The following is a 25,713-nucleotide window of genomic DNA, read 5'->3' on the forward strand; positions in this document are numbered from 1 at the left end:
ATATTAATTTTATTTCAACAATATGTACTAGTGAATATCATTCTGTATAATCATATAATATGTTAAAACAGTTCATCCATTCATTTGGGATTTATTGAGTTCTTGTTATGTGGCAGGCATTGAGCTAAACCAATGGTTATTCTATTATTATTTTTGGTCACTAGATATTCAAATGGAGATGTATGCTTTTCATAAAGCACTATAAAATAATCTTTCAGTATGAACATATTTAAGATGCAGTGTAAATAAATGGTCATAATGTATCAATAAATGTTTCTCTCTCCCTTGATAGGTTCTCCGAGTAGTTCGGCTGATTAAGATTTCACCTGCATTAGAAGACTTTGTGTACAAGATATTTGGTCCTGGAAAAAAGCTTGGGAGTTTGGTTGTATTTACTGCCAGCCTCTTGATTGTTATGTCAGCAATAAGTTTGCAGATGTTCTGCTTTGTCGAAGAACTGGACAGGTTTACTACGTTTCCAAGGGTAAGAATTTTAAAAATGCTGTAAGTTAAATTCATTGTTCTTATTTTAGTAATAATGATTAACATCAAAGTAATTTCACTTTAGCAGTGGTTCAGAAGTATTGTCCTATTTTTGATAACTTGGGATAATTAGATTTTAATATTTAAAATGGTTTCTTCTGCAGCCTGTAGGTGTTTGAGACCATTTTCAGCATTGTCAGATTATATATCAATTCTAAAATTCTGGAAATAATCTAATACAGTTAGATGCTGAAACCTGAATGCTAGGGTTCTTAGCACCTATAAATTAAAATACAGCAGAATTTTAAAATAAATCTTGCATTTTTGTATTCAAAAGAGTTGACATATTTTTAATGTTTTATAGTTTACATATTATGTTAGAATCTAAAAGGAAGCTTTCGATTTTCAATAAAATAAAATTTATAGGCTCTTCAGAATTTAAATGTCTCTCAACTTTCTCATTAGAATTCACTTAGGCTAAAAAGGAAGTTAGAAATTAATGGATCCATTAACAAAACTCATGTAGGAGATACAAAAGGACCTTGAAATTTAACTCCATGTGGACTTAGAAACGTAAAAAAATGCAATGACCAGACAAAGAATGTATATGTTTTTACCCTAAGTTGAAATAGTAAGGCCTATTATATGGTGTATTAGTCCATTCTTAGACCACTGATAAAGACATGCTCGACTAAACTGGGTAATTTATAAAGAAAAAGAGGTTTAATGGACTCACAGTTCCACATGGCTGGAACGGCCTCATAATCATGATGGAAGGTGAAAGGCGCATCTTACATGGTGGCAGGCAAGAGAGTAAGAGCCAAGCTAAAGGGGAAACCTCTCATAAAACCATCAGATCTTGTGAGACTTACTACCATGGGATCAGGATGGGGGAAACCGCCCCCATGATTCAATTATCTCATACCTGGTCCCTCCCACAACACCTGGGAATTATGGGAGCCACAGTTCAAGATGACATTTGGGTGGGGACACAGTCAAACCATATCATGTGAAAGAATAATATTGGGGTAAAAACAGCATATATTTTTTAAAAGTTAAACTTTGACAGCAAAAGGGTCTGTACTTTTAATGGATACCTTAGCTTTATTTTAGGGATTTTTTTTTAATCTTGTGCTAAATTTATTATTTGAGCTACCAGTGTTGGAATTCATCCTTTTATAATGCAGATTCTTCATTCATGTGCCGTCAAGGATTTGTCAAGTGCCTTTAAAGAGTCTGGTCATTTAGGTGATCTTGGGGACGTAAGTCCTCAAGAAATTTTCAGTTGAGGGGAGGAAGCAGTTGGTAAGGACAGGGCACCACAGGCCTTGATGAAGGCAGACACAAGGTGCTCTGGGGACCCAGAGGCAACGCCAATTCCCAGGCATGGGAAAGTCCAGAAAGGCTTGTGGGAACAGGTGGCTCCAACGGCTGCACGTAACCAAAGGAAGTGCAAGGGAACAGATTCCCGTCACAGTGACAGCATGTACTAAATGTCTGTGGTGAGCAAATCCTTGTTCCAGAACTTAGAGAGCAAGAACCATCAATGGTAAGAGGAGGACAGAAGGCCAAGGAACTCTGAAATCGGTTGAAAGTGTAATCGTATTTGTCATGCCAAACTCCTATCAGCTCTAATAGGGAAGGCACCAGATTCAAGAGGCTGAAGAAGAGACCCGGAACCAGGAGACAAGACACGGGGTTTTATTGAGGGCTGGCATACAGCCAGGGAGTCCAATGGCTGCCAGCTGTTCAGGAGAACCGGACCTGCTTGCAAAATGCATGCAATTTACATAGCATTTTTACGTAGCACACGCTCTCAGCAACCTCCACGTGGAAATCTTAATTCACCCCAGACTCGGGGCCTTAATTCCCTATATAGCCAGTGTTCCACGGGAGCAGATGGGGGCTCAGATGTTCCTCATAGAAAAGGAGTCAATCTCTGTGTTGACCACTCCCAGATTCTCTAGCTCAGAACACGCATTCAGGTGTATCTGGCAAGAAGGGTCATTCTCAGGGTATGCTTAAGTTATTGCTTTCAGGTGCACTTACATACAATGTTTAAATGCTGATGAGAGAGGGCGAGTAGATAGTGAGGTTGGAGATGAGTGAGATGAGGATGACGGCAAAGGTTCCTGCAGAGGTGGGAGAAGGCAGTACCCACAGCATGAGGATAAAGATCAGCCTTAGACAGGTGTTGAGCTGACAGGTGTCGAGGTGATCCTCAGGACAGCAAGCCAAGCTGAAAGTTACAATCAAGCCTTCATTCCCTCACTGCAACAGTACAAGCAGGAGGCAAAGGTAGGCACCACTCTCCAGCTCTCCAGCATCCGGAGGTGTTGGTTAAGGGTCAGGTGGGTCAGCAGGCATGGGGAAGGGAGGGCTCTTTTCCTTGCTAAGCAGTCCTGAACAAAAGTTTCCAGCCATTCCTGCATCCAGGGTGGGGAAGCATAAGGAAGGGATAGGAGTAGAAAGGAATGGAGCTAGCATGGAGGAATGTGCCTCAGCTGGGCTCTGATCAGGAGGCCTCTGCATGGAGGCACCTGGTCTGGGACTGCAGCTATGGCCATGAGCCCAGCTGGCCTGGCAGGGCAGAGCTGAGTCATAAATTGCAAGTTCCTCCAGAAATGGCAGTGCCCTGGTCATGCACCATGTCTAGGGTGGGGATGGCCGTGGTCCCCTGGGAGGTCTCCTAGGCAAGGCCTTGCCATTGCCTGTAATCAGGTCTGAATGGATCACACATAGGATTTTGGCCAAGAGCAGGACTCCTGGAGAGGAGGCTGGAGGGAGGCAAGCCAGGATGATAACCACATCATTAGGCCCACCTTCTCCGGGTCTGCCCCCTCACTGGGTAAATAAAAGGAGCAGCTGGCCATCTTTTCCATGGGAACATGGGATGGTTATTGTAAGAGTTAAGGAGGTAAGAAAAATGAAAAGCAGCTCAACAGTCAAAGATGGGTTTATTTTGGAGAATAAACTTGAGAGGGGCTTCTGGCCAATTTTGCTCAGGAGCATTCTCTCTTACAGACTAAGGGTATTTAAGGGTGTAGGAAGTGGGGAGCTTATTGCAGGTTCTGAATGTTTTTATGTGAGGGAAAGTTTATTGTGGGTTTGGGATGTCTGGTTGGAGGGGAGGCTATCTCGGGATTGTCATGTTTCTGGTTGGAGGGGGTTTATCTTAGGGTTGGAATGTTTCCGGTGACGCTGACATTAGGCATTAGGCTGATGTTTGGGGGCTTGATTTGGGTGGTTTTTTAATCAAGGGGAACTGAAAATGGTGGTGTTTCTCCAAGATGACGAACTCCTGCTCTCTCAATCCAGTCCCTACAGTTATAAAAAGGAAAAGGGTTGGTATGATCTTGCTGGCTGCTTCCTGCTGAGCGGGGGTCAGAGGTTGTTTGGTTTGGGGTTGATTGTAGGAGTAATGCCATCTGTAGATGCTTTTGGTAATTGTGAGATGGCCATGATCCTGTCAGTTAAAAAAAAAAAAATCTCTGAAAAAGGTGCATTATCCGTAAGCACATTAGTCCCAGGCATATGATTAGGAGAGGGCCCAAGAATGGGATGGTCCCTGTTAGGATCTTGTTTCTAAACCAAGAATGTGTATGGTTGTTTTGGTATTCCTTTCGCTTTTCAGCCCTTTAAGTTTTTCAGCAGTATCTCCTACTAGGCCCGATTGGTTGAGATAGAGGCAACATTCCTCACCCCATGGGAGGCAGAGGCCCCCTTTTTCAGCCATTGTAAGATCTAATCCCTGTCTTTGGAGGACTACTGCAGCCAAGAAGTCTAGTTGGTCTTAGACTCTTACAAGGTTTTGGGCTATATCTTCTAAGAAATCCTAAAGTATGTTAAGGAGTTGGCCCATCTGCCTGCTCCCAATCCAAGCCCGGAGGTTATACATAAGGCGGCCATTAAAGGAATGACTTGGATGTTCCTCCTTTTTCTAACATATTGGATGAATGGAACAGGTAAAGATTGATTAGGAGGAACTAGTCCAATGGAGGGAGAAAGATAAACTAGGGTACAGGTTCTGGTCCAGTTTGTGGGGAGCCAAAGATATGTGTTGGTACCACACAAAAAGAACAAGCCTTTGTCATAAATACAGGCAGAGATAGGGAAAGAAAATAAGCAAATTAAAAATGGGGTGTTTTTTCTTTCCTGTGATTTTTTACTCCAGGTGGACAAGAAGGAGGCTAGGGAGACACCCACTATAGTAGAGATACAGGAAGAGTTATTTTTTACACATTTAATGCAATCAGATGTTGCACCATTGATATTGAGCCACAGAAAAAGTTGGGCACTAGGGGCAGCACAGGTTAGGCAGGAGGCATTGGTTGAGGGAGAGGCTGTAAACGAGCTGGTTGCAGAAATGCTCCATTTGTTTCAGTTGATACTTGATAGTCAATGTGGTTACTTTGATGGTCAGAGGGGTGTTTAACAATGATAGTGTGGTTGCATTGGTTAGATGTTAAGACCCTACAGGGAAATTTCCCTCACCCTGAAAAGCAAAGTGAGGCTTGTTGTAAAAGGTGGGTGTGTTTAGTCATGGGCCCTTCAATGGGAGGGTCTTGGGGCTTAAGGCGTTGTAGAGAGTTGTAATAGGTTTGAAATACTTTGTTGGCCTGATTGGGCCTGAAAGTGAGATAATCTCAGAACAGGGTGTCAGCTCTTTCAAAAAACGAAGCTCCTTTTTGGAGTTTATAAGTTAGGGTTATATTTCCTGTTAAAAGGTCATGAAGGGGTGTAGGAAGGGCTGCGTAAGCTGAGGAAGACAGGGATAAGCATATCCAGCACTCTGGAGCAAAGGAACAGTTAGCTTGCAGCAAGAGGGATTGTGTAATGTTTACAGAGCATTCTAGTTTGAGAGCAGTGAGGAGTGGTTTAATTGGTGAGGTTGATAGGATTAGGGAATTTATATTGAAAGAAACAAGCAAAAAGAGAAAAAAGTTATTTGGGTAGGAGTAAAGTCCTAGAAAGTTCCTTGAAGCCATAGGTGCCATAGAACAGTCAGAAACTGGTTAGGATGTATAATGGGAGCTTCATAAGGGTGCCACCGAAGGTCTGTAACAAGGTTGGTTAGGAAGCAATGAAAGTTTGGGAGAGAAAGAGACATAAGCGGCTTATGTGGATTTCTATTCCTTTGCCTCCAGGATTCAGGTGAGGCAAAGGGAAGTGGATCCTGTGGAGACACAAGAGAAGCCTGAAGAGGTTTTAGATGTGGTTGTTGGGGTAGGTGGTGAAGGGAAGTCTGTTTTCTTGAGAGAAGTATAATAAAACCAGTTGGGGAGTCCCTGGAGTTTTGCTGCCGGGGGTGTATTAAGGATGATCTGGCAAGGTCCCTTCCATTTAGGTGTGAGGAGGGAATGGAGGGTAGGACTGGGATCTTTTACCAGAACCCAGTCTCCTGGCTGTAGGAAGGGAATGGAGGAGTCGGCGACAGGTTGTGGCAGGTATTCATCAGCATATTCCCAAATGAAATGGCACATGGTATGTACAAGAGGGGAAAGGAAAGGAGTTAGTAGAGATGGGACTTGACGCTGAGGTGGAGCAGAAGGGGCGAGTTGTCTCCCATATGTGAGTTCAAAGGGGATGAGCATTAAAGATTTACATGAGAGCACCTGAATTTTTAGAAGGGCTAAAGGCAAAAGTATAACCCAGTCTTTACATGTCTAGAGTGAGTACCTGGTGAGGGTGTTTTTTTAGAATGCCATTCATTTTTTCAACCTTTCCTGAAGATTGAGGTCGATAGGGGGTGTGTAGCTTCCAGGTAATTTGTAGGGCTTGTGCAAGTGTTTGATTAATCTGAGAAATGAATTCAGGGCCATTATCAGATTGAAAAGAAAGAGGCACCCCAGACCTGGGAATGATTTCTGTTATTAATTTGGAGGTGACATTTAGAAGTTCGTTTGTTGGTTGTGGGAAAAGCCTCAACCCATCCCAAAAAGGTATCAACCAGAACTAAAAGAAATCAAACCCTTTTTACTGGGGGGTATATGGGTAAAATCAATTTGCCAATCCTGTCCTGGAAGGTGTCCCCTGGCTTGATGAGTTGGAAAAGAAGAGTGTCTAGCGTTGGAATGGGGTGAAGCTTTCTGGCAAATAGAGCATTGATGGGAAATGGCTTTTAACTGTTCCTTTTTATCTGGGGTTATGTGTACATGGGATCTTAAGAAATGTTGTGGAGGGGAATGGCTAGCATGGAAGAGGTTGTGAATGTCCCGTAGAAGAGTTGTTTTTTTAAGGGTCATGTAGGACTAATTTGTTTTATGTGAACCAGTTTGGGGGGTTTGAATTGTGCCCCTGCCATGATTAGTTGTTGTGTTTGGTGTTCTGGATAAAGGGAGGAGATATGTTGTATGAGGGAAAATAAGCATTGGGGAATTGGGTGATTGGTTGAGGCATGTTTTGCCCAATAGTCAGCCTCATAGTTTCCTAAAGAAATGTAGCTTTTGTCTGATTGATGTCCTCTGCAATGAATAACTGCAACCTTTTCTGGAAGTAGAGATGCCTTTAATAGATGATGGATGAGTTTTCCATTAATGATAGACTTAGCTGTGATATAGCCCCACTCTCTCCACATTTGAGCATTGGAATGGATGATGTTATAAGTGTATTTAGAATTGGTGTACATATTAACTTGTATGTTTTTTGCCAGGGTTAGTGCTCTTATTAGGGCAACTAATTCTGGTTGTTGGGCAGATGTGCCCAAAGGCAAGGGGGCAGCCTCTATGACTCCTCTAGATGGGAGAGAGTGGGTATCATAATGATATCCCTCAATGATGACATATCCTGCTTGGAGAGGAAGATTTTTTGATGCACTGCCATCTATAAACCAATCTGGGGCTCCCTTTATGTGAGCAAAAGTAAGATGGTGAAACATGGTGAGAGAACTTTCAATTAGATCAGAGCATGAGTGTTGGTCGGGGTCTAAAATAGGTATTGAAGGTAAAAGAGTGGCAGGATTAGGCAGGGAGCATCTATGAAGACAGACAGCAGGTTGAAGGAGGGTTAAATGTAGGGCTTGCATATGAGAGGATGAAATGGGGTGAAGGCCTATGGCTGACCATATCTTGTAGACTGTGAGAAGAAAATACCTGAAGGGGTTTGTAGAACATGAGTTTTTGTGTCTCAGGGATAATTAGAGAGGCTGTGGCCAAAATTTTTAAGAAAAGGGACCAGCTTTTATAAATGAGGTCTGGTTTTTTGGAAAAATATGCCACTGATTGGAAGGAGTCTCCCACAGGTTGGGCTAATAGTCCAAGGGCCTGATTATGAGAACTGTGTAAACACAGATGAAAAGGTCTTAGGAGGTTTGGAACGTCTAAAGTGTGGGCCTGTAATAAGGCACAGTTTTAGATGGGGAAAAAGCATGATAAAGGTCTGGAGTTGTGAATAAGGGCTGTGGGCCTCTGTTTAAAAAAAAAAAAACTGCGTTTAAGAGTCTGTACTTCTGTCCCTACAAGTCTGATTGTGCATCAATGCCCCGTTGCTTTTTAGCTATGTGATAGTCGGCAAATCATTCTTTACGCTTTTATTTTTCATATCCAAGATGTAAGCAGAAATGTGTTTTTTTTCCTTCTGCATTTTGTGTATTAAATAATATACAAAGATGACACAACTGGGCTTAGAAAGTATTCCTTAAAAGACTAGATTATACCCTATGTAATATATTTGAAATTGATAATATTATCTGTATAAATGACAAGGCTGCTTTTTAGATCTGTTCCTGACTTAGCCCCTCGATATTTGCTCTGTTTTCCAGCTATAATAGTAATCAAGTAGTATTACATTTTCAGATCTCCAATTACTCAATTGCACCATTTTGCCTGATTATTTTGACCATCTTAATGAAAGCAGCTCGGCAGCTCCCAGGCCCCCAATCAGTTATTCTGCAGCTGACAATGGTGACAGCCTGCATGTGTGAAGTGACTAGAAGGAGTATATTTTTCCTTTCACATGAATGTTATTAAAGGTGAAATCCATGAAGAATAATAAAATTTTACAAGGAAATGTTAAAAAATATTACAATTATAAAAGGGGTCATTATCATCTCTAATCAAATAAAGCACCACCAATTGGTAGTACTTGCCTGATAGAAAATCACTCAGGAAAGATGATTAAAAACACATTTTCCTCAAGGCTAGATTTGTCTTCAGACACTCATCCCTGGGTCTCTCTCCCTCCCTTCTCTAGACATTATCCCGTGGTTGAGTGCTTAAGATAGGTTGGTTAATTACAGTATTAGCCTAAGGCACAGGACATGACCAGAACAAATTTTCTGCAAGAAAAATCACATGATGTATCACAAAGTGAAATAGAGACTTTAAAAATCAGCAATTGTCTATGTTATCTTGACTTGGGTCCAGTCCATCTTGGAGGCTGCCTACCAGCAACATTTATAGGGCTGCAGAATGGTGTGGGAAAAGAAAGTGTGGAAGCACTTGGGAGGCTTGGGGAGGGCACTCACCCTGAATCTGCTTCAGCACTATTTACCAGGTGTGTAGTCTTAGGGGACACTTAATTCGTCTCAGCTTCATTCATTGTTTAAATGGTAATGATGTCTATCAGGCATGATAACTAAGACCCCTACTTACAGATGGTAAGACTGAAGCTTGGACAGCTTGCATAACCCACACAAAGCTACACAGCTGGACAGCTGGATTTGAAGTTGTCTGTTGCTCCTACCAACTATTATCCATTAGGTCACTTGTAGCCAAGCAAACACACTAGAAAGTGTTCAGTTTGGAAATATTTATTGAGTGCCAAGAATATAAATACTTTGTCAATCTGTACCTGGAAGGAAAGGCCTCTGGAATAGTTCGTCACAAACTTCCCAGAGGACTTCAGGAAATCAAGAAAGGTATAGAGGTGATAACACTTTGGGGAATAGCCTGTGAGTGTTAGGAATGATCATGTCAGGATCCCAAACCAGCACCTGATATTCTCTGTGCCATGGCAGAAATAGCATTTGTCTAAGAAGATCCCACACATGAAACAGGTGAAAGGGTGCTTCAAGTGACAGCCTGTGAAGAGGTGTTTGAATGGAGAATGAATAACAATGCTGAACCAACACAAACATCTGTCATCCTTACATACTGGGTGAGGTTCAGCATGCCAGATTCCTTTTCCCAGTATTGTTCATTCCTCCAGGATCCTTATTACCCCCGATCATTCCCCTTACCCTATCCAATCAGAAATGTCTGCATAATTCTATTGCAAACACTTTGGCTGCAAGTAACAGAAAACTTGATTCCAGCTGACTTTAAGGAAATTTATTCCATAAAATTCAAGAGATTAGGTAGCTTTCAGGAAGTCAGGACTGGATCTTTCATTTAAATTCTCTTTATTGTTGTTGGAATTGTCAGTGTTCCCCCAAAAATGTATGTTGAAATCACAACTCCCAGAACCTCAAAATATAACTTTATTTGAGATGTCATCAAGTTAAAATGAAGTAATCAGGGTGGACCCTAATCCAATATGACTGATGCTTTTATGAAAAGGGAAAGGACAGAGACAAACATGCATAAGAGGAAGATGATGTAAAGACACACAGTGTATTAGCCTGTTCTCACATTGCTATGAAGAAATACCTGAGACTGGATATTTACAAAGAAGAGAGGTTTAATTGTATAGGAAGGTTCTGCAGGTTGTATAGGAAGCATGGCAGCATCTGCTTGTCTCCTAGGGAAGCCACAGGAAACTTACAGTCATGGCAGAAGACAAAGGGGAAGCAGCCAAGTCTTATATGGCTGGGGCAGGAGGAAAAGAAAGAGGGAGGAGGTGCTACCCACTTTTAAACAACCTGATTTCAGGATGACTCACTGTCAAGAGAACAGCACTGAGAAGATAGTGCTCAACCATTCCTGAGAAACCACCCCTATAATCTAATCACTCCCACCAGGCCCCACCTCCAACACTGAGGGTTACAAATGAACATGAGATTTGGTTGGGGACACAGATCTAAACTGTATAACACAGAGATACGGCCATGGGACTGGAATGGCATCTACAAGCCAAGGAACATCAAAGAATGGTGGCAAACACAAAAGCCACAAGATACAAGGGAAGGTTGTTTCCCTAGAACTGTCAGAGAGAGCACTGCCCTGCCCTGCCAACACCTTGGTTTTAGACTTCTGGTCTCCATACCTGTGAGACAATACATTTCTGTTGTTTTAAACCACCAGGTTTGTGGAGCTTTGTTACAGCAGCCCTAGCAAACTCATACAGTGACCTTCTCCATGGGTTGTCTTCCTATGTTAGCAAAATGGATGTGACATTTCCAGGCTTCCTGATGACATCTAGAGGAATGTGTGGGTCCTCTGTTCCCAGGCCTCCTCCTTAGGACCAGGAAAACCTTTCCTATCATCCCTTTCCTTCCAGCAAACTTGCTGTCATCTCTCATTGGCAGGATTGAGTAACAGGGTCATTCCTAGAATTAAAATAACTAGCTTCGATTAATCACATGGGAAGAAATGGATGTTGTGAAGACAACCACTTGGGTCAGACCCAAAACCTGCACAAGATTTCTCTCAGCTCTGTCTCCAAAGCTCCTCCCATATTCCCCATGCAAACAAGGTTCGTAAATAGACATGTGGTAGAAAGCTGCTGTTTAACTCCTTTCGCCAGAAACATCTGGACCCCAGATCCTTCCCAAGATGCCCAAATAGGTACCTGCAAAGCAGCTAGCATAGGGCCGTACACAGAGTAGATCAGTTGTGGATTCCCGTTCTTCCTGTTTTTATGGTACTGGTCAGTTTCTGTCACATACCATTGACATTACACACGGGTCTTACTGCCTTCACTAGTCTACAGGTGTCTTGAGATTGAGAACATGTGCATTCCTTATACCTCCAAGAGCACTTAACACTGTGCAGTGGATCTGTAAGCATCAGTAAGTAGAGTCAGAAAGGAAAACAGTTAGGACTGCATCCGTATACAAGCCCAAGAGATGGAGAAGGGATGCTCGAATTCTACTTAATGGAAAAACAAAGAATGCTATGTTGATAGAATTTAATAGAACAACTTGGTCATCTCAAGCCAATAACTTTCTGTTCTAGTTTGGACCAAACAGCTGCACTGCTAAATAGAAATAAGTAAGATGAAATCCTGATGTAAGGCAATATGCAACAGTTCCTGTTTTGTTGGGATGAATATATTGTATGAGTACAATTTACATGAACTATTCATTCTGGAACAGCCTGTACAGGTCCTAAGACAGATTGGCATAAGAAAGAACAACCACAGTCTTTCTGTAACAAAGACAAATTGCATGTTTTTCCATAATCGCCTAACAAAAGCTTATAAGCAGCTTCAGTAAGATTTTACTCAGTTTTTCTCTCCATTTAAATGATTATAGAAAGCAACTGCCTCTAAATTACTGAAATAAATGCAGTAAACATTCACTGTCCATCTTTAACCAGCTCTGTATCTTTATTCCTTCTGATTTCCCACTAAAATAATAATAAACGGACCTCATATGCTTTGCAGTTGTACAAGTGGGGATAGTTTTTATTTCTAAGTAATATGTTACCCTCTATAACACAAAGAACTTAAATGTTAGTATGTATTTGATACAGGTTTTCTTAATTTGCATTCTCTAAATGTTAATTACTTGCTCTATTGAATTTTCACTTATAAAATATGTCCAAAAGAGTTATTGCACAATAGAAGCAAGAAATGCTGTAAAACACATAATTACAAATTAACTTTCCCTTCCCCTTACCACCAAAATGACGAGTCATGCAGTTAGTTGTATTAAAGGGATTACCAAGAAATTTGAAGAAACAACTTCCTCCTTAATTTTTTAAATTATTTGTCAGATGCAGTTAGAATGTATGGCATTTTTAATAGATTCAAGGTTTATTTTATCTTTAAAAGTATTAGTTCAATTAATATTGCTGAAATATTTAATTTTTGTTGTTTTGTCTTTCATGTATTTTTAATTTTGTCATGAAATATTTGACATGCAAAAAGATAGGAAGAATAATAAAACATACTCCCCTGTGACCATACTTAAGCACTAAATTAGCAATAGACCTGAAGTCCTCAGGTGCCCCTTCCTGATCACTGTCCTCTCACTCTTCCATAGAGAATCACTTTTCTGAATTTGATGTGTGTTTTGTTAATACATTTCTTTATGCTTTTAATGCATATGTGGACATCAACTGAAAATCACATATCTTTTGCATAATTTAAACTTGCCTTATATGGTCTCATTCTGTACTATTTCTCCTGCTAATGGCTTTTATTGCTCAATATTATGTTTATGAGAGTTACCTAAATGAGCACATGGAGCTGTATTTTATTTATTGTCATTACTGTATAAAAAGCAACTATATATTATATTACATATATGATACATTATATAGACACAACACAATTTATTTTTTCATTTTCCTGTGCAGTAGGCAAATTCTAAGCTGTCCTCCATGATATCTCCCCTCTAGTGTCCATACCCTGCATCATCCCCTACGCTTCGATACTGGTAGGATTTGTGAATATGATGGGCTGACATTCCTGTGAATAGGTTGCTGAGTATTGAATGCTGAGTCAGTCGTAAATAGTTATTGTCATGGGTGGGCCTGACCTAATCAAAGGTACTGGACTTTTCTTGGAGAGATTCAAAGCAAGAAAGGGTCTTCTGTTAAGAGATATACCTAATGTAAATGACGAGTTAATGGGTGCGGCACACTAACATGGCACATGTATATATATGTAGCAAACCTGCACATTGTGCACATATACCCTAGAACTTAAAGTATAATAATTAATAAATAAATAAATAAAAAGAAGTAAGCCTCCACGTTGCAAAGTGCTATGTGGCCAAGACCCTGGCCAACAGCCATCAAGAAAGCAGGACTCTGTCTTGCAACCCTAAGAAACAGCACTGTGATAATAACCCAAATGAAGCTAGAAGACCACAAGCTCCAGATGAGACCAAAGCCCAGCTAGCATCTTGATTTCCGCCTTTTGAGACTCTGAGCTGAGAGCATGGTTATATTACACCATGCCCACATTCTGACCTCCAAAAACTGTGAAATAACAAATGAGTGTTAAGCTGCTACGTTTGTGGTAATTTGTTACACATCAGTAGAAAACTAATGCATCCAGGTGTTGGATGTTTGTTTCTAAATTTTGCAAATCCAAACAGTACTGCTCTGAACATTTTTACACATTGATTTGTGCACATGTGAAATAATTCTTTTTAGGGTATATAGCTGGGAATAGGGCTGCTGGGTCTTAGAATGAACATATCCTCAATTCTCATAGGTACTGATAAACTTGCATTCCAAAGTACTTTTACCAATTTATCCTAAACTATCAGCAGTATAAGAGTATTCTCTACTTCACCACTCAGGAACACTTGGTCTGGTCAGGCTTTGTTTTGCTTGAAACATTTAGCTCTTCATTTAGCCTGAATTGATTTTTGTGGCTGCTGTGAGAGAGGGAACAATTTTATTTTCTTTCCATTTGGATAAACAATTGCCACAGTACTATTTATTGACCAATCTATTCATGCCCCATAGTTCTGCATCATATGCCAACTGTGTCATAACGTGGTTCCATATGTGAGTGCCCAAGTCAAGAAGCACAGGCTCCCTTGTCATCCCCTTTTGTCATTGAATTTTTGTACTGGATCAACCCCCTCTCTGAGGGTTATAACCAATAACTATATAGCTTTGCTCAAGTATCTCAGCAGTCTCCTCCTCTCAAGGGTTCATGACTTTGCACCTTATGTCTGACACATTAAAAACCAAAGTCTAGCAGAAATCGGAAATTCTCAATTGACTTTTCTTGATTCAAGCTGCTGCTTAACTTTTGGTCCCTGGAGTTTTAAATTATTTTCTTAGACTATTAACCTTTAAAATGATAGTTTTTGTATTTTATCCAGAATTTCCTGGGGTTTATGAATCATTTTTTCCCATACAGGATGAGAAACTGAGGTTCACTAATACATTTTTGAGAAGAAGGAAAAAAAGGTACTTACCCATGGACTCTCAGATGGATAGACTTTTTTTGTTTTAATTATACTTAAAGTTCTAGGGTACATGTGCATAACGTGCAGGTTTGTTACATATGTATACATGTGCCATGTTAGTGTGCTGCACCTATTAACTCATCATTTACATTAGGTATATATCCTAATGCTATCCCTCCCTCCTCCCCCCACCCCACAACAGGCCCTGATGTGTGATGTTCCCCACCCTGTGTCCAAGTGTTCTCATTGTTCAATTCCCACCTATGAGTGAGAACATACATTGTTTGGTTTTCTGTCCTTGCGATAGTTTGCTCAGAATGATGGTTTCCAGCTTCATCCATGTCCCTACAAAGGACATGAACTCATCCTTTTTATGGCTGCATAGTATTCCATGGTGTATATGTGCCACATTTTCTTAATCCAGTCTATCATTGATGGACATTTGGGCTGGTTCCAAGTCTTTGCTGTAGTGAATAGTGCTACAACAAACATGCGTGTGCATGTGTCTTTATAGCAGCATGATTTATAATCCTTTGGGTATATAGCCAGTAATGGGATGGCTGGGTCAAATGGTATTTCTCGTTCTAGATCCTTGAGGAATCACCACACTGTCTTCCACAATGGTTGAACTAGTTTACAGTCCCACCAGCGGTGTAAAAATGTTCCTATTTCTCCACATCCTCTCCAGCACCTGTTGTTTCCTGACTTTTTGATGATCACCATTCTAACTGGTGTGAGATGGTATCTCATTGTGGTTTTCATTTGCATTTCTCTGATGGCTAGTGATGATGAGCATTTTTTCATGTGTCTGTTGGTTGCATAAATGTCTTCTTTTGAGAAGCGTCTGTTCATATCCTTTGCCCACTTTTTGATGGGGTTGTTTGATTTTTTCTTGTAAATTTGTTTAAGTTCTTTGTAGATTCTGGATATTAGCCCTTTGTCAGATGGGTAGATTGTAAAAATTTTCTCCCATTCTATAGGTTGCCTGTTCACTCTGATGGTAGTTTCTTTTGCTGTGCAGAAGCTCTTTAGTTTAACTAGATCCCATTTGTCAATTTTGGCTTTTGTTGCCATTGCTTTTGGTGTTTTAGTCATGAAGTCCTTGCCCATGCCTGTGTCCTGAATGGTATTGCCTAGGGTTTCTTCTGGGCTTTTATGGTTTTAGGTCTAACATTTAAGCCTTTACTCCATCTTGAATTAATTTTTGTATAAGGTGTAACGAAGGGATCCAGTTTCAGCTTTCTACATATAGCTAGCCAGTTTTCCCAGCACCATTTATTAAATAGGCAATCCTTTCCCCATTTCTTGTTTTTGTCAGGTTTGTCAAAGATCAGATGGTTGTAGATGTGTGGTATTATGTCTGAGGGCTCTGTTCTGTTCCATTGGTCTATATGTCTGTTTTGGTACCAGTACCAAACTGTTTTGGTTACTGTAGCCTTGTAGTATAGTTTGAAGTCAGGTAGCGTGGTGTCTCCAGCTTTGTTCTTTTGGCTTAGGATTGTCTTGGCAATGCAGGCTCTTTTTTGGTTCCTATGAACTTTAAAGTAGTTTTTTTCCAATTCTGTAAAGAAACTCATTGGTAGCTTGATGGAGATGGCATTGAATCTATAAATTACCTTGGGCAGTATGGCCATTTTCACGATATTGATTCTTCCTATCAGATGGATAGACTTTTTAAAATAAGCACCATCTAGGGCAGGCCATCCCAGTGTTTGCCTTTACCATCCGCAGCCTCACAGTCTTTTGCCTTTGTTTGCATTGAGGATATTGTGTCCTCTTTGAATATCGTAGCCTCAGCTTTATCCTCCCCCAGCCTTCCACACCATTGAAAATCATCTTTCACAAAATCTTTCGTATCTATTTATAATGAAGACAAATAAATCATGGGCTTGATTTTTCGTTCATAATTCTATCAACATTCTTTATGCAATGGAGCTAGGAAGTATACAGACATGAAAAAATGTAGTCACTGCCCTCTTTAACTATAGCATTGTCAAGAACCCAAGGAAGAACTGAAACAACGTATCCCATAGTAGAACACGTAAGAAAGATCTCAAGTAAGCCAAAGGTGACATATGCTACAATAGGTGTACTCAGTTCTAAAGTAATAGCAAAGACGTTTGGGAGAGTATTTTAAAATTCTGGGAATTTACTCTGTGCTTAGTGCTTCCAAATATCAGCTCATTTAATAAGAGGAAAATATTGCTTCCAGAGAAGGAGGTCTGCAGAGCTTTATAAAGATTTGTCTTTAGGGGTGAATATAATTTCAACAGATAGGGATTTAGGTCATGGCATTAGATGAAGGCATTCCTTATAAGAAAAACCAAATGAGTACATTAGAAACATGGAGAATCACAGGCATGGAGGGACATATGACCAAAGGATGGCAGTAGCAATGGGAAACCAGACATGGAGGGTCTTCAGTGGTTGCAATTGGGACACAAGGGAGCCTTTGAAGATTTTTACTCTTTTTTTTCTTGGAGAATAGCAGAAGAGCTATTTTGAGGAAAGTTATACTGGAAGAAATGTTATTTCTCTGAGGAGGTATTTTCATTGAATGAAATTCGTTTTTATTGATGAAAGACAAGAATTTATGATCAGTTGATAAATTTCAGGCATCTTTGGAGGTATTGTTTATTTTTTTCTGAGGCTATTACTGTGTCAAATCTTTTACAGTCTCATAAAACTGAGTCTCGTCTGAAGCTTTAGGCCAAATTGTTATCCATGCGTGAGCGTGACTCTGCAATAGAAACTAAAAATTTGGCTAATTTTAAATTAATCCCAAGATACATATATATATAGTTTTTGTAATTGTCTCCTGCTCCCCCCCCAAAAAAAGCTGTAGCATTAACTTTCTTTATTTCCTTTATAAATTAGGGTTTTTTCCTTGCTCCTATTTGAATGTATTTTTCTGGTGACTCATCAGTGGCATAATGATGAAATGATAAAATAATATCCTGTGTACTTCCTTTTAGAGGATGAATCACATGAATCACATAAAGTTGGCCATCTTTTCCTGCTGTTGTATATTAATGTCACTGGTCCACTGAACTGCAATGATCAGAATTATGACTTTCCTTGAATAAAGCATCCTGTTTCCTACCCCTAAACCTAGAGGTGTACTCTTTCAGGGAGAACCTATTTTTGCACCTCATCTTATTTTGGTAGTTCTCCACCAATCATATTTGCAATTTCCCAGCTATTTAATTGCCATTTTACAATAATATTACTTTATTATTTAATAATTTTATTAATATTATTTTAATAATCAGACTATTCCATTGTTCAAACTTTAAAACTAAATGAAAGTCATTAATGAAAAGTATTGTCTCATTCCATTAGAATGAGCTTCCACAGGTATGTTTTTAGTGATGAAAACATGACTGTGTTATTAAATATTTTGTTGAGTCTTGCTTACAAAAAGAGGGCAGTTCATACATTTGTTTGTGTTTGTATGCCTTCTAGCTCCACTGCATAAAGAACGTTGATGGAATTTTGAACAACCAAACAGGCACATGATTTATATAGTCTTGCCTACAAAAAATACAATCTTTAATGAGACTCTGTTGTCAGTCCCTCATGGCTACACACAATTTCCTATCAATAAAACAGGATAATATATAACTTAGAGGATTGGTAGGAGGGTTAAAGGAAGTAATAGATGCAAAGTAGTTAGCACTGAGCCTGCCATGTAAACAGGCACTTAACAAGTAGTAGCGGTTGTCCTTCTTAAATGCACGGAAAGCCCATGTCTTAGCATAGCATGCTGAATTCCTAGCAGAACTCAGGGAGCCCAGCATCCAAGGGTAAATGACTGGAGAATTAGCTCAACATCCAAGAGTAAATGACTGGAGAATTAATGGAATGGTGAGCACTCAGTTTTCTGTGTTGTATACAAAGTTTAAAACTTTAAAAATAGTCCCCAATTCCAGTTTAGAAGATTATTTTTAATCAGTCTTTTGCAACTTTCCAGAAAAATGCAAAAGGTAAAAAAATTTATTACAGAAAAATAACACAAACTGACAAGTTATTTCCAGAAGCTAAAATAGCTTATCATTAACTATCACATATATGGAATGAAACAGAGATCATTCAACCAATGATATATGTATTCATTCTTTCTCTTGGGTGTACACCTCTTGGATGGAACACCCAGAGTCTTAGCATGCCAGAAGACTAAAATGCCTACCTCTGCAGAGGACTGTCTCTAACATGTTTTGTAGGAATCAATGTTGAAGTCTTAATTTCCAGGAAGCATTATGAGCATGCATCTGGCTGAGCACATGTGTGTGCAGATGGGGGTGGGGAAGGAGGGACCCCCTGAGCAAATGGAAGCTAATGGGCTGCATCCTGTAATCTTATATTGTGCAATACAAAAGACAAAGCAGAGCAGCTGGGACCAGATACAGAAAGAACTTTAGTAGCTAGTTTAGATGGAGGTCTGCAGTATTGCTGCTGTGGTTTTTGCTGTCGCTTCTTTGCGGTGTCATTTTAGTTTTCAGAATTCCAGAGAAAAAGGCAACAGGCAAAAGATAAATATCCTGCCTCAATCCGACAGAAGTATACTTGATAAATTCCTGTGAGAATTCTACAAAGTTGGCAATAAAGTATGCATATTAATATGAACTACCAAAAAGTGAATTCTGTTAACAGTCTAGACAAATGTCACATTCTCTGTCTCTTGGGATAAACCAAGTCATTTCAAGTTGAGTAAAAAGAAGCAAAGCCAGTGAGATTATGCAAAGGTACAGCAAATGAAAGGAAAGGCAACACTCTCTTGAAGAGTGAGGAAGAACTTTCCTGTATTGTTTACTAAACAAAGATTATCTTCATCTTGTAGTTGCTGCCAATTCAACAATAAATAAAATGTTTATTATATTTGGTCTTGTTCTAACAGAATATAATGTGTCCAGCACTAATTATATCCAGGTCAAATAAATTTAATCAAAATTTAAAGTAATTAATCTAAAAATATACAAATTCAGATGGAAACAAAAACTGGCACTCCAAACCTAAAAAGCTCATGAGGACATTCATGTTTCCCAGAGTCCCGGCACAAGTGTGACTAATTTTTCCAGCAAATATACACTTTGATAGACAAACATGTTTATACAAGTTCTACAATGATTATGAGGTACAAACTCGTTTGTAGGGAAGCATAATTATTCCTGATCAAGTCCAGAAAGACATTTTTCTGGATGTTATTAATAACGATGGTTACTATATGTGACTGCTTTTTTATGTGTGAGATGTTACGACAAGAGCTTTGCTGAAAAATAGATGGATGGATATACACAGAGAGAGAGGTGCACACACACGTGGATATCCACATATATCTAATATAATTCTCAAAACGACTTCATTAAGGACAATTATGGATGTTATAAAAAAGAAGCAGTGAGGACCAGCACCAGAAATTGATGAGAACCAACAAGAAAACACATAAAGCTACAATAATTAGAAGAGTATGACTTACAGTCCACAGACAGATAATGAATGGGCAAACACATAGATATTAGCCCATTCTTGCATTGCTATAAAGAAACACCTGAGACTGAGCAATATCTAAAGCAAAGAGGTTTAATTGACTCACCATTCTGCAGGCTGTACAGGAAGCGTAGCACCAGCATCTGCTCCTTGTGAGGCCTCATCAAGCTTCCAGTCATGGCAGAAGGTAAAAGGGGAGCAAGCAGTTTCACATGGCGAGAACAGAAACAAAAGAGAGAGGAGGAGGTGCCAACTCTTTCAAACAACCAGATCTCCCGTGAATTTAGAGCTTAGAGCAAGACCTCACTTGTTATCATAGACAGCACCAAGCCATTTGTGAGAGATCTGCCCCATGACCTAAACATCTCCCACCAGGCCCCACCTCCAACACTGGAGATCACATTTCAACATGGGATTTGGAAAGGACACACATACAAACCATATCACCATATATTCACTCAAACAATATTAACAAAGTATCACAATGAATGATTAAAAGACTCGTTAAACAAGTTACGTTGGGAATACTAATGCCCTCTCATATTATGTATCAAAACATTTTCTTGATTAATTAGAGCAAGGATATTTAAAGAATGAAAATGTAGAGAACAAAAAGAAAATCTTAATATTGGATAGTCAAAGACCACCTAAGCCTAAAAGAATAAAAGCAGTTACAAAGAAGAATGAATTTGAACTTTTAAACAAGCCAAAAATAACCACCAAAAATATTTTTTAAACAAAAGAAAATGTGAAATACAGCTTTAACTTACCATTTCAGTAAGAAAATGTCAAATGGGCAAGATTTATTTGCTATATTTGGTTTTTGTTATCGACAATGCACCCTGCTGGCAAGGAAGCCCAGACACTGTGATACGTTGCATGTGACGGTGAAAATTTGTATAACTTTTCTGGGAATTGGTTTTGTATTATATAAAATGACACTAACAAGCATCTTATCCTTTGACCTTGTAATTGCATTTATAGAAATCTCTCCTAAGTAAGTAAGCTGAGATGCCTACAAAGATCTTCAAAAAACGTTTTTGTTGCATTATTTAATGTTTTGAAAATTTTGAAATAATTTTTCTGTCCAAGCATAGTAGAATGACTCAGTAAATTTTGATATATAGTGGTTTATCATACAGTTATCAAAACTATATTTTTATAGACTAATTCGTGATGTAAGTCATGAGCGAGAGAAATGGTGATGATAAAATATTTTTAAAAATTATACGAAACTATATTGGCAGCTGAATTCAATTTTGATTCAAGTACATTTATATGCCTAGAAACAAACTGATAGAATGTTTAAATTATAAAACAATATATATACATTCCTGTTATGTGTGTGTGTGTGTGTGTATATATAAAACCTGTTTGAATTATCTTATTCTTCATATATTTTGGTATTTTCAGATATTTTACTATGAAAATCTTCAAAAGTGGAAACACGTTGATTGATAGTTATAAAACCTTAATTTATAGTTAAACATCAATGAGAAAAAAACATTTTTTAAATGGCAAGTACATGTCTAAAAGAAAGAAAATACACACACACACACACACACACACGGATATGCTAGTTATATTTACAATAAAACTAATTTAGGTTTTTGACTTGTAAAATGTTTTATTAAAGTCAAATAATTTCAATTAAGTGTTTATTCATAAACAGCTATCAAGTTAATTTTTAAGGTATTAAAGTACTAAATAAGCACTGTTAGAAGTGTGGCTTTGAAATTTATATCTGCAAAAGACCACATCATTTTTGCTAAAGCTCTTTATTTGTGAACTTAGCGCAGACATATGAGAAATCAAAGTTGATTACACAGGTTACTTTTTCACATGATAAGAGAAAGATACAGGGAGGAAGAACAGCAGGAATTGGGTGAGATTTTACAAAATCTCAGATTTAAGACTTCTAAAAATTAAGTACTGGGCATGAGGAAATGAGCAGAGAAAATAATAGTCACATTTCCACATTTGTAAAGAGAGGAATAATAGCCAGGCAAACTCCATGTCTGAAGTGTTGTTTATTTTAATATGCAAAACATAAGCATTTCTCTGACCAAAGCTGCTTTCTATTTAAAGCTAAATAGAAAAATCTTATTCCTGAGCATAAACAAATGAATAAGAGAACATAGTGAAATTTCCTATGTAGATTCTGTGCTGTTATAGTTACGGAAATATTTTTAATTAATCCTCCATTTAACAATGGGGCATACATCCATGTTTTTTGGAGCACTGTTTTGTGTATATTAATAAATTATCATGGCAATGAAATGAAAATATCAATTTCACGTACAATTTTGTAGCACATATTTGCCAGTGAAATGCATAACTTACATTACAAAAATTTAATGTGGCTGACATTAGCAAAATGTCTTATTAAGAAATAGGTCATAAGTACTCCAAGAAACTTGACAGTCTGTTCCATGAAGAGCATTAATTCAAAAGTCCCCCATTTGCATAAATCTCCAGGTCTCATTTTCACAGCTGTTTGTTGTCAGCTAGACCGTTGCAGTTCAAAATTATTTTAACATAACCAGTGGGAAGTATACCTTTCAACTAAAAATACCATGCTCTGCAAGAAAGATTGTCAGGAGTAAAATATAAGTTCATTCAGTTGATCTTGATATTTTTCCTTAAAATAAATATTTCTAATGCAGGAACTTTAAGTCTCAAATTACTGAAATATTTTTATTAAAATATATTTTGTAATTTTATATTTTCATAAAAATAAAAAGGTTATGTGTTCATATGTAAAAAATGGTAATCAGTAGAGCTTATTTTAGCAAAGAGTGAAAAATACTGAGGATATCTATTTTTCATTAATCAGCCAAGCATTATATGGAGTGCAAGATAGGTACCCAGGACTATGCTAGAAAAAAGAGGATTAAAATTTTTAGATATTGCTGAGAATATGCATGTATATTGTTTGTGTTATTCATTTTAATAATGGAAAGGGATCAGTAATTATTAGATGTTTAATGTCTGTTACCTGCAACACCCAAAGGACAGCAGGAAATCAAAGTCAAGAGATCTCAGACTGGATACTAAGCAACACTATTTGCTACCTGTAAACTGGAGTTCATGATTTAAACCCTGTGTACTTCAGCTCTCCATCTGCAGTAGGGGCCATTATACCTACAGTAATCACTTCACGGGTCATTGCTAAGATTATATTAAATAATGGGCAACTACTGTGGAACTGCAAAGCGCCATACAAATGCTAGTCCTGGTTCAGTGCCTGTTCTCATATCATTTCATCTTAGCTGCAATGAAATCCTCGTACAAATTCATGATCTTGTCCAGTTGTCATTTATGGTATAATACATAAAAGTTAACCCAAGCATAGCCAAGGAAAGAGACAATTGGACATACCTACGTATATTTTCATAACTAGCAAAAAGATTCACTGGTTTTTGCCAATGTGCTTCTGTTATTTTTTTTCTTTTACTCTTGAAATTATATTTAAGTGTAGATTCTACTTAAGTAATTTGCTGCTGGAATGGGCATAATGTTCTGACGTCTGCTTTGCTTCTAATTATGTTCAAGCTCATTTTGACATTTAAGGCCAATTACATTAGTCTAGATTCAGTGAGACTTTTCCTTAGTCATCTAAAATTTGAACAATAAACAGTTTTTTTCTCCTCTCTCTCTATTCATTTAAGTGGAATGCTTGGCAACAAGCATATTTTGGGAATTGTAAAAGCAAAATAAATAATGTGGGTTCATTTTGAAAAAAGAACTACTTGGTCTTTCTTGCCAACATAAAAGGCAGTCACAGAATTAATTGAAACCACCAGTTTCAACTTTGTTTCCTCCGAAATCACAAGGAATAAGGAATTATTTTACAGATATATTGATATTTAAAATGCCTCAGTTCTATTAACAGAAAGGTAATTGACTTCAACAGATCTCTAACTTCAAAAGAGTTCATACATAGAGAGATATATATAAAAACAGGTACAAAAACTTAATCATTTAAAAGTCACTCATAATTAAACTCCCCAGAGCAAGACCCTACACCAAAATTCAGTTAGTGTTCCATTGTGTTTTAACATCCCCTCATGTGATGACTTAAGTCATAGAGCAAAGCACTTAATTCACTTGCCTCCTTATCTTCAGTAAATTTGCCAACTCTGCAATTTTTACTGTTGATTCCATAGAAGACCCTGATGAGTTGACAGCATCAAAAGGCAATTCATAGCACCTATTAGTAACAAGTCACTGTAACCTCTTTGTTTAACTTTTATAGGTAAGATCTGGCTTGGAAAAATAGACTGGAAAGTATATTATTAAAAAAAAAAATTTCCAATTGGCTGCCATTATCAATAGATCATAGAATAGTAGACCTTTATAGCTGGAAGATATGTATTGTGTACTTCAAAGATGAAAGGAAATAATGTCTTTGAAAACACTGTCAAACTTTCAAAATTATGTATCTAAAAGAAATTTCTTAAAAAAATAGTTTATCTTGTATGATTTTTGAACTTTATAAAAATGGAATCACACCATATATGACAAAACATTTTAAGTCATAAAGAATACATAGGAATTCTGGGCCAGGCACAGTGGCTCATGCCTGTAATCCCAGCACTTTGGGAAGCTGAGGCGGGTGGATTCCCTGAGGTCAGGAGTTCAAGACCAGCCTGACCAACATGGCAAAACCCCGTCTCTACTAAAAAATACAAAAATCATCCAGGTGTGGTGGTAGGCACCTATAATCCCAGCTACTCAGGAGACTGAGGCAGGAGAATCATTTGAACCTGGAAGGTGGAGGTTGCAGTGAGCTGAGATCATGCCATTGCACTCCAGCCTGGGTGACAAGAGTGAAACTCTGTCTCAAAAAAAAAAAGAAAGAAAAAAGAAAAAAAGAATACATAGGAATTCTGGAATTCAACCAGTGGGAGAGAAGTTGCTTTTCCTTGGGACAATATTTTTAAGGCAGATTTCAAAATTATTATTTAAACTATTCTTTATATAATGCTTTATTATTTTTAAAGTATTCACATATATGTTATTTTGATTTTCAAAACAATCTTCGGGTGACATTGGGATTGCGTATTTGAGGAAGACTGGTCTCAGGACGGCTGCATGTTTTACCCAAAGCCATTAAGTCAGTCAGTGACTTAGACTCAGACCCTATGAAAGCAGAGGCTGGGTATTTGGTTCTTGGCCTCACTGATCTGGCGGCTTACAGAGCATCCTGGTCTGCATACTCAGCGATTCAATCTCTATCTTAAACGCGGTCCCTCAGCCATTCCTTCTAGAAAGGTGATCTCTTTAGAGAGAGCAGTGATGGAGGTGGCTGAAGTTACACCAGGGGGAGAAGCTTTGAAAAGCTCCTGACTGATAGGCACATGTACCAATGGGAGCAGAAGCTTTGCTGGCAATGTCGAAGTCCCTTTGGAGGCTGTGTGAGTAGGGAACCCATTTCCCTGGGATATAGCGCTCTCCACAGGGCAGCTGGATGGCTCGGTGCAGCCATGGAGCATCGGATTCACCTAGGAATTGATATTTTTCCTGAGGGTTTCACACACACACACACACACACACACACACAAAACAAAAACAAAAACAAAAAAACAAAAAAAAAAGAGAGATGGAATTTGAAGAACTGGGAAGAGTGTGACTGAATTGGAGGGATTTGAAATAAAGAAATAGCTGTGGTCAATGGCTTTAACAAACAGTACTATATTTTACTGCAAATTCCAAATCCACAGTATTTGTATTTAGGTACAATTTAGTTTAGCCACAGTAAGTTG

At 38.4% G+C, this 25,713-nt stretch overlaps 1 protein-coding gene across 2 annotated transcripts in view; it reads left to right on the top strand.

Moving 5' to 3' along the window:
* The window catches only part of NALCN (sodium leak channel, non-selective), a 354,929-nt gene that overhangs the window by 184,166 nt on the left and 145,050 nt on the right, over positions 1 to 25,713 (top strand). For both annotated transcript variants that reach the window (XM_033177337.1, XM_033177338.1), the window contains exon 13: positions 293 to 484. In XM_033177337.1, coding sequence (XP_033033228.1) covers positions 293 to 484 — 192 coding nt within the window. The remainder of the gene's footprint in view (positions 1 to 292; positions 485 to 25,713) is intronic.

The sequence above is a fragment of the Trachypithecus francoisi genome, unplaced genomic scaffold, assembly GCF_009764315.1.
Source record: "Trachypithecus francoisi isolate TF-2019V2 unplaced genomic scaffold, Tfra_2.0 Lachesis_group18, whole genome shotgun sequence".
NCBI classification, from domain to species: domain Eukaryota; kingdom Metazoa; phylum Chordata; class Mammalia; order Primates; family Cercopithecidae; genus Trachypithecus; species Trachypithecus francoisi.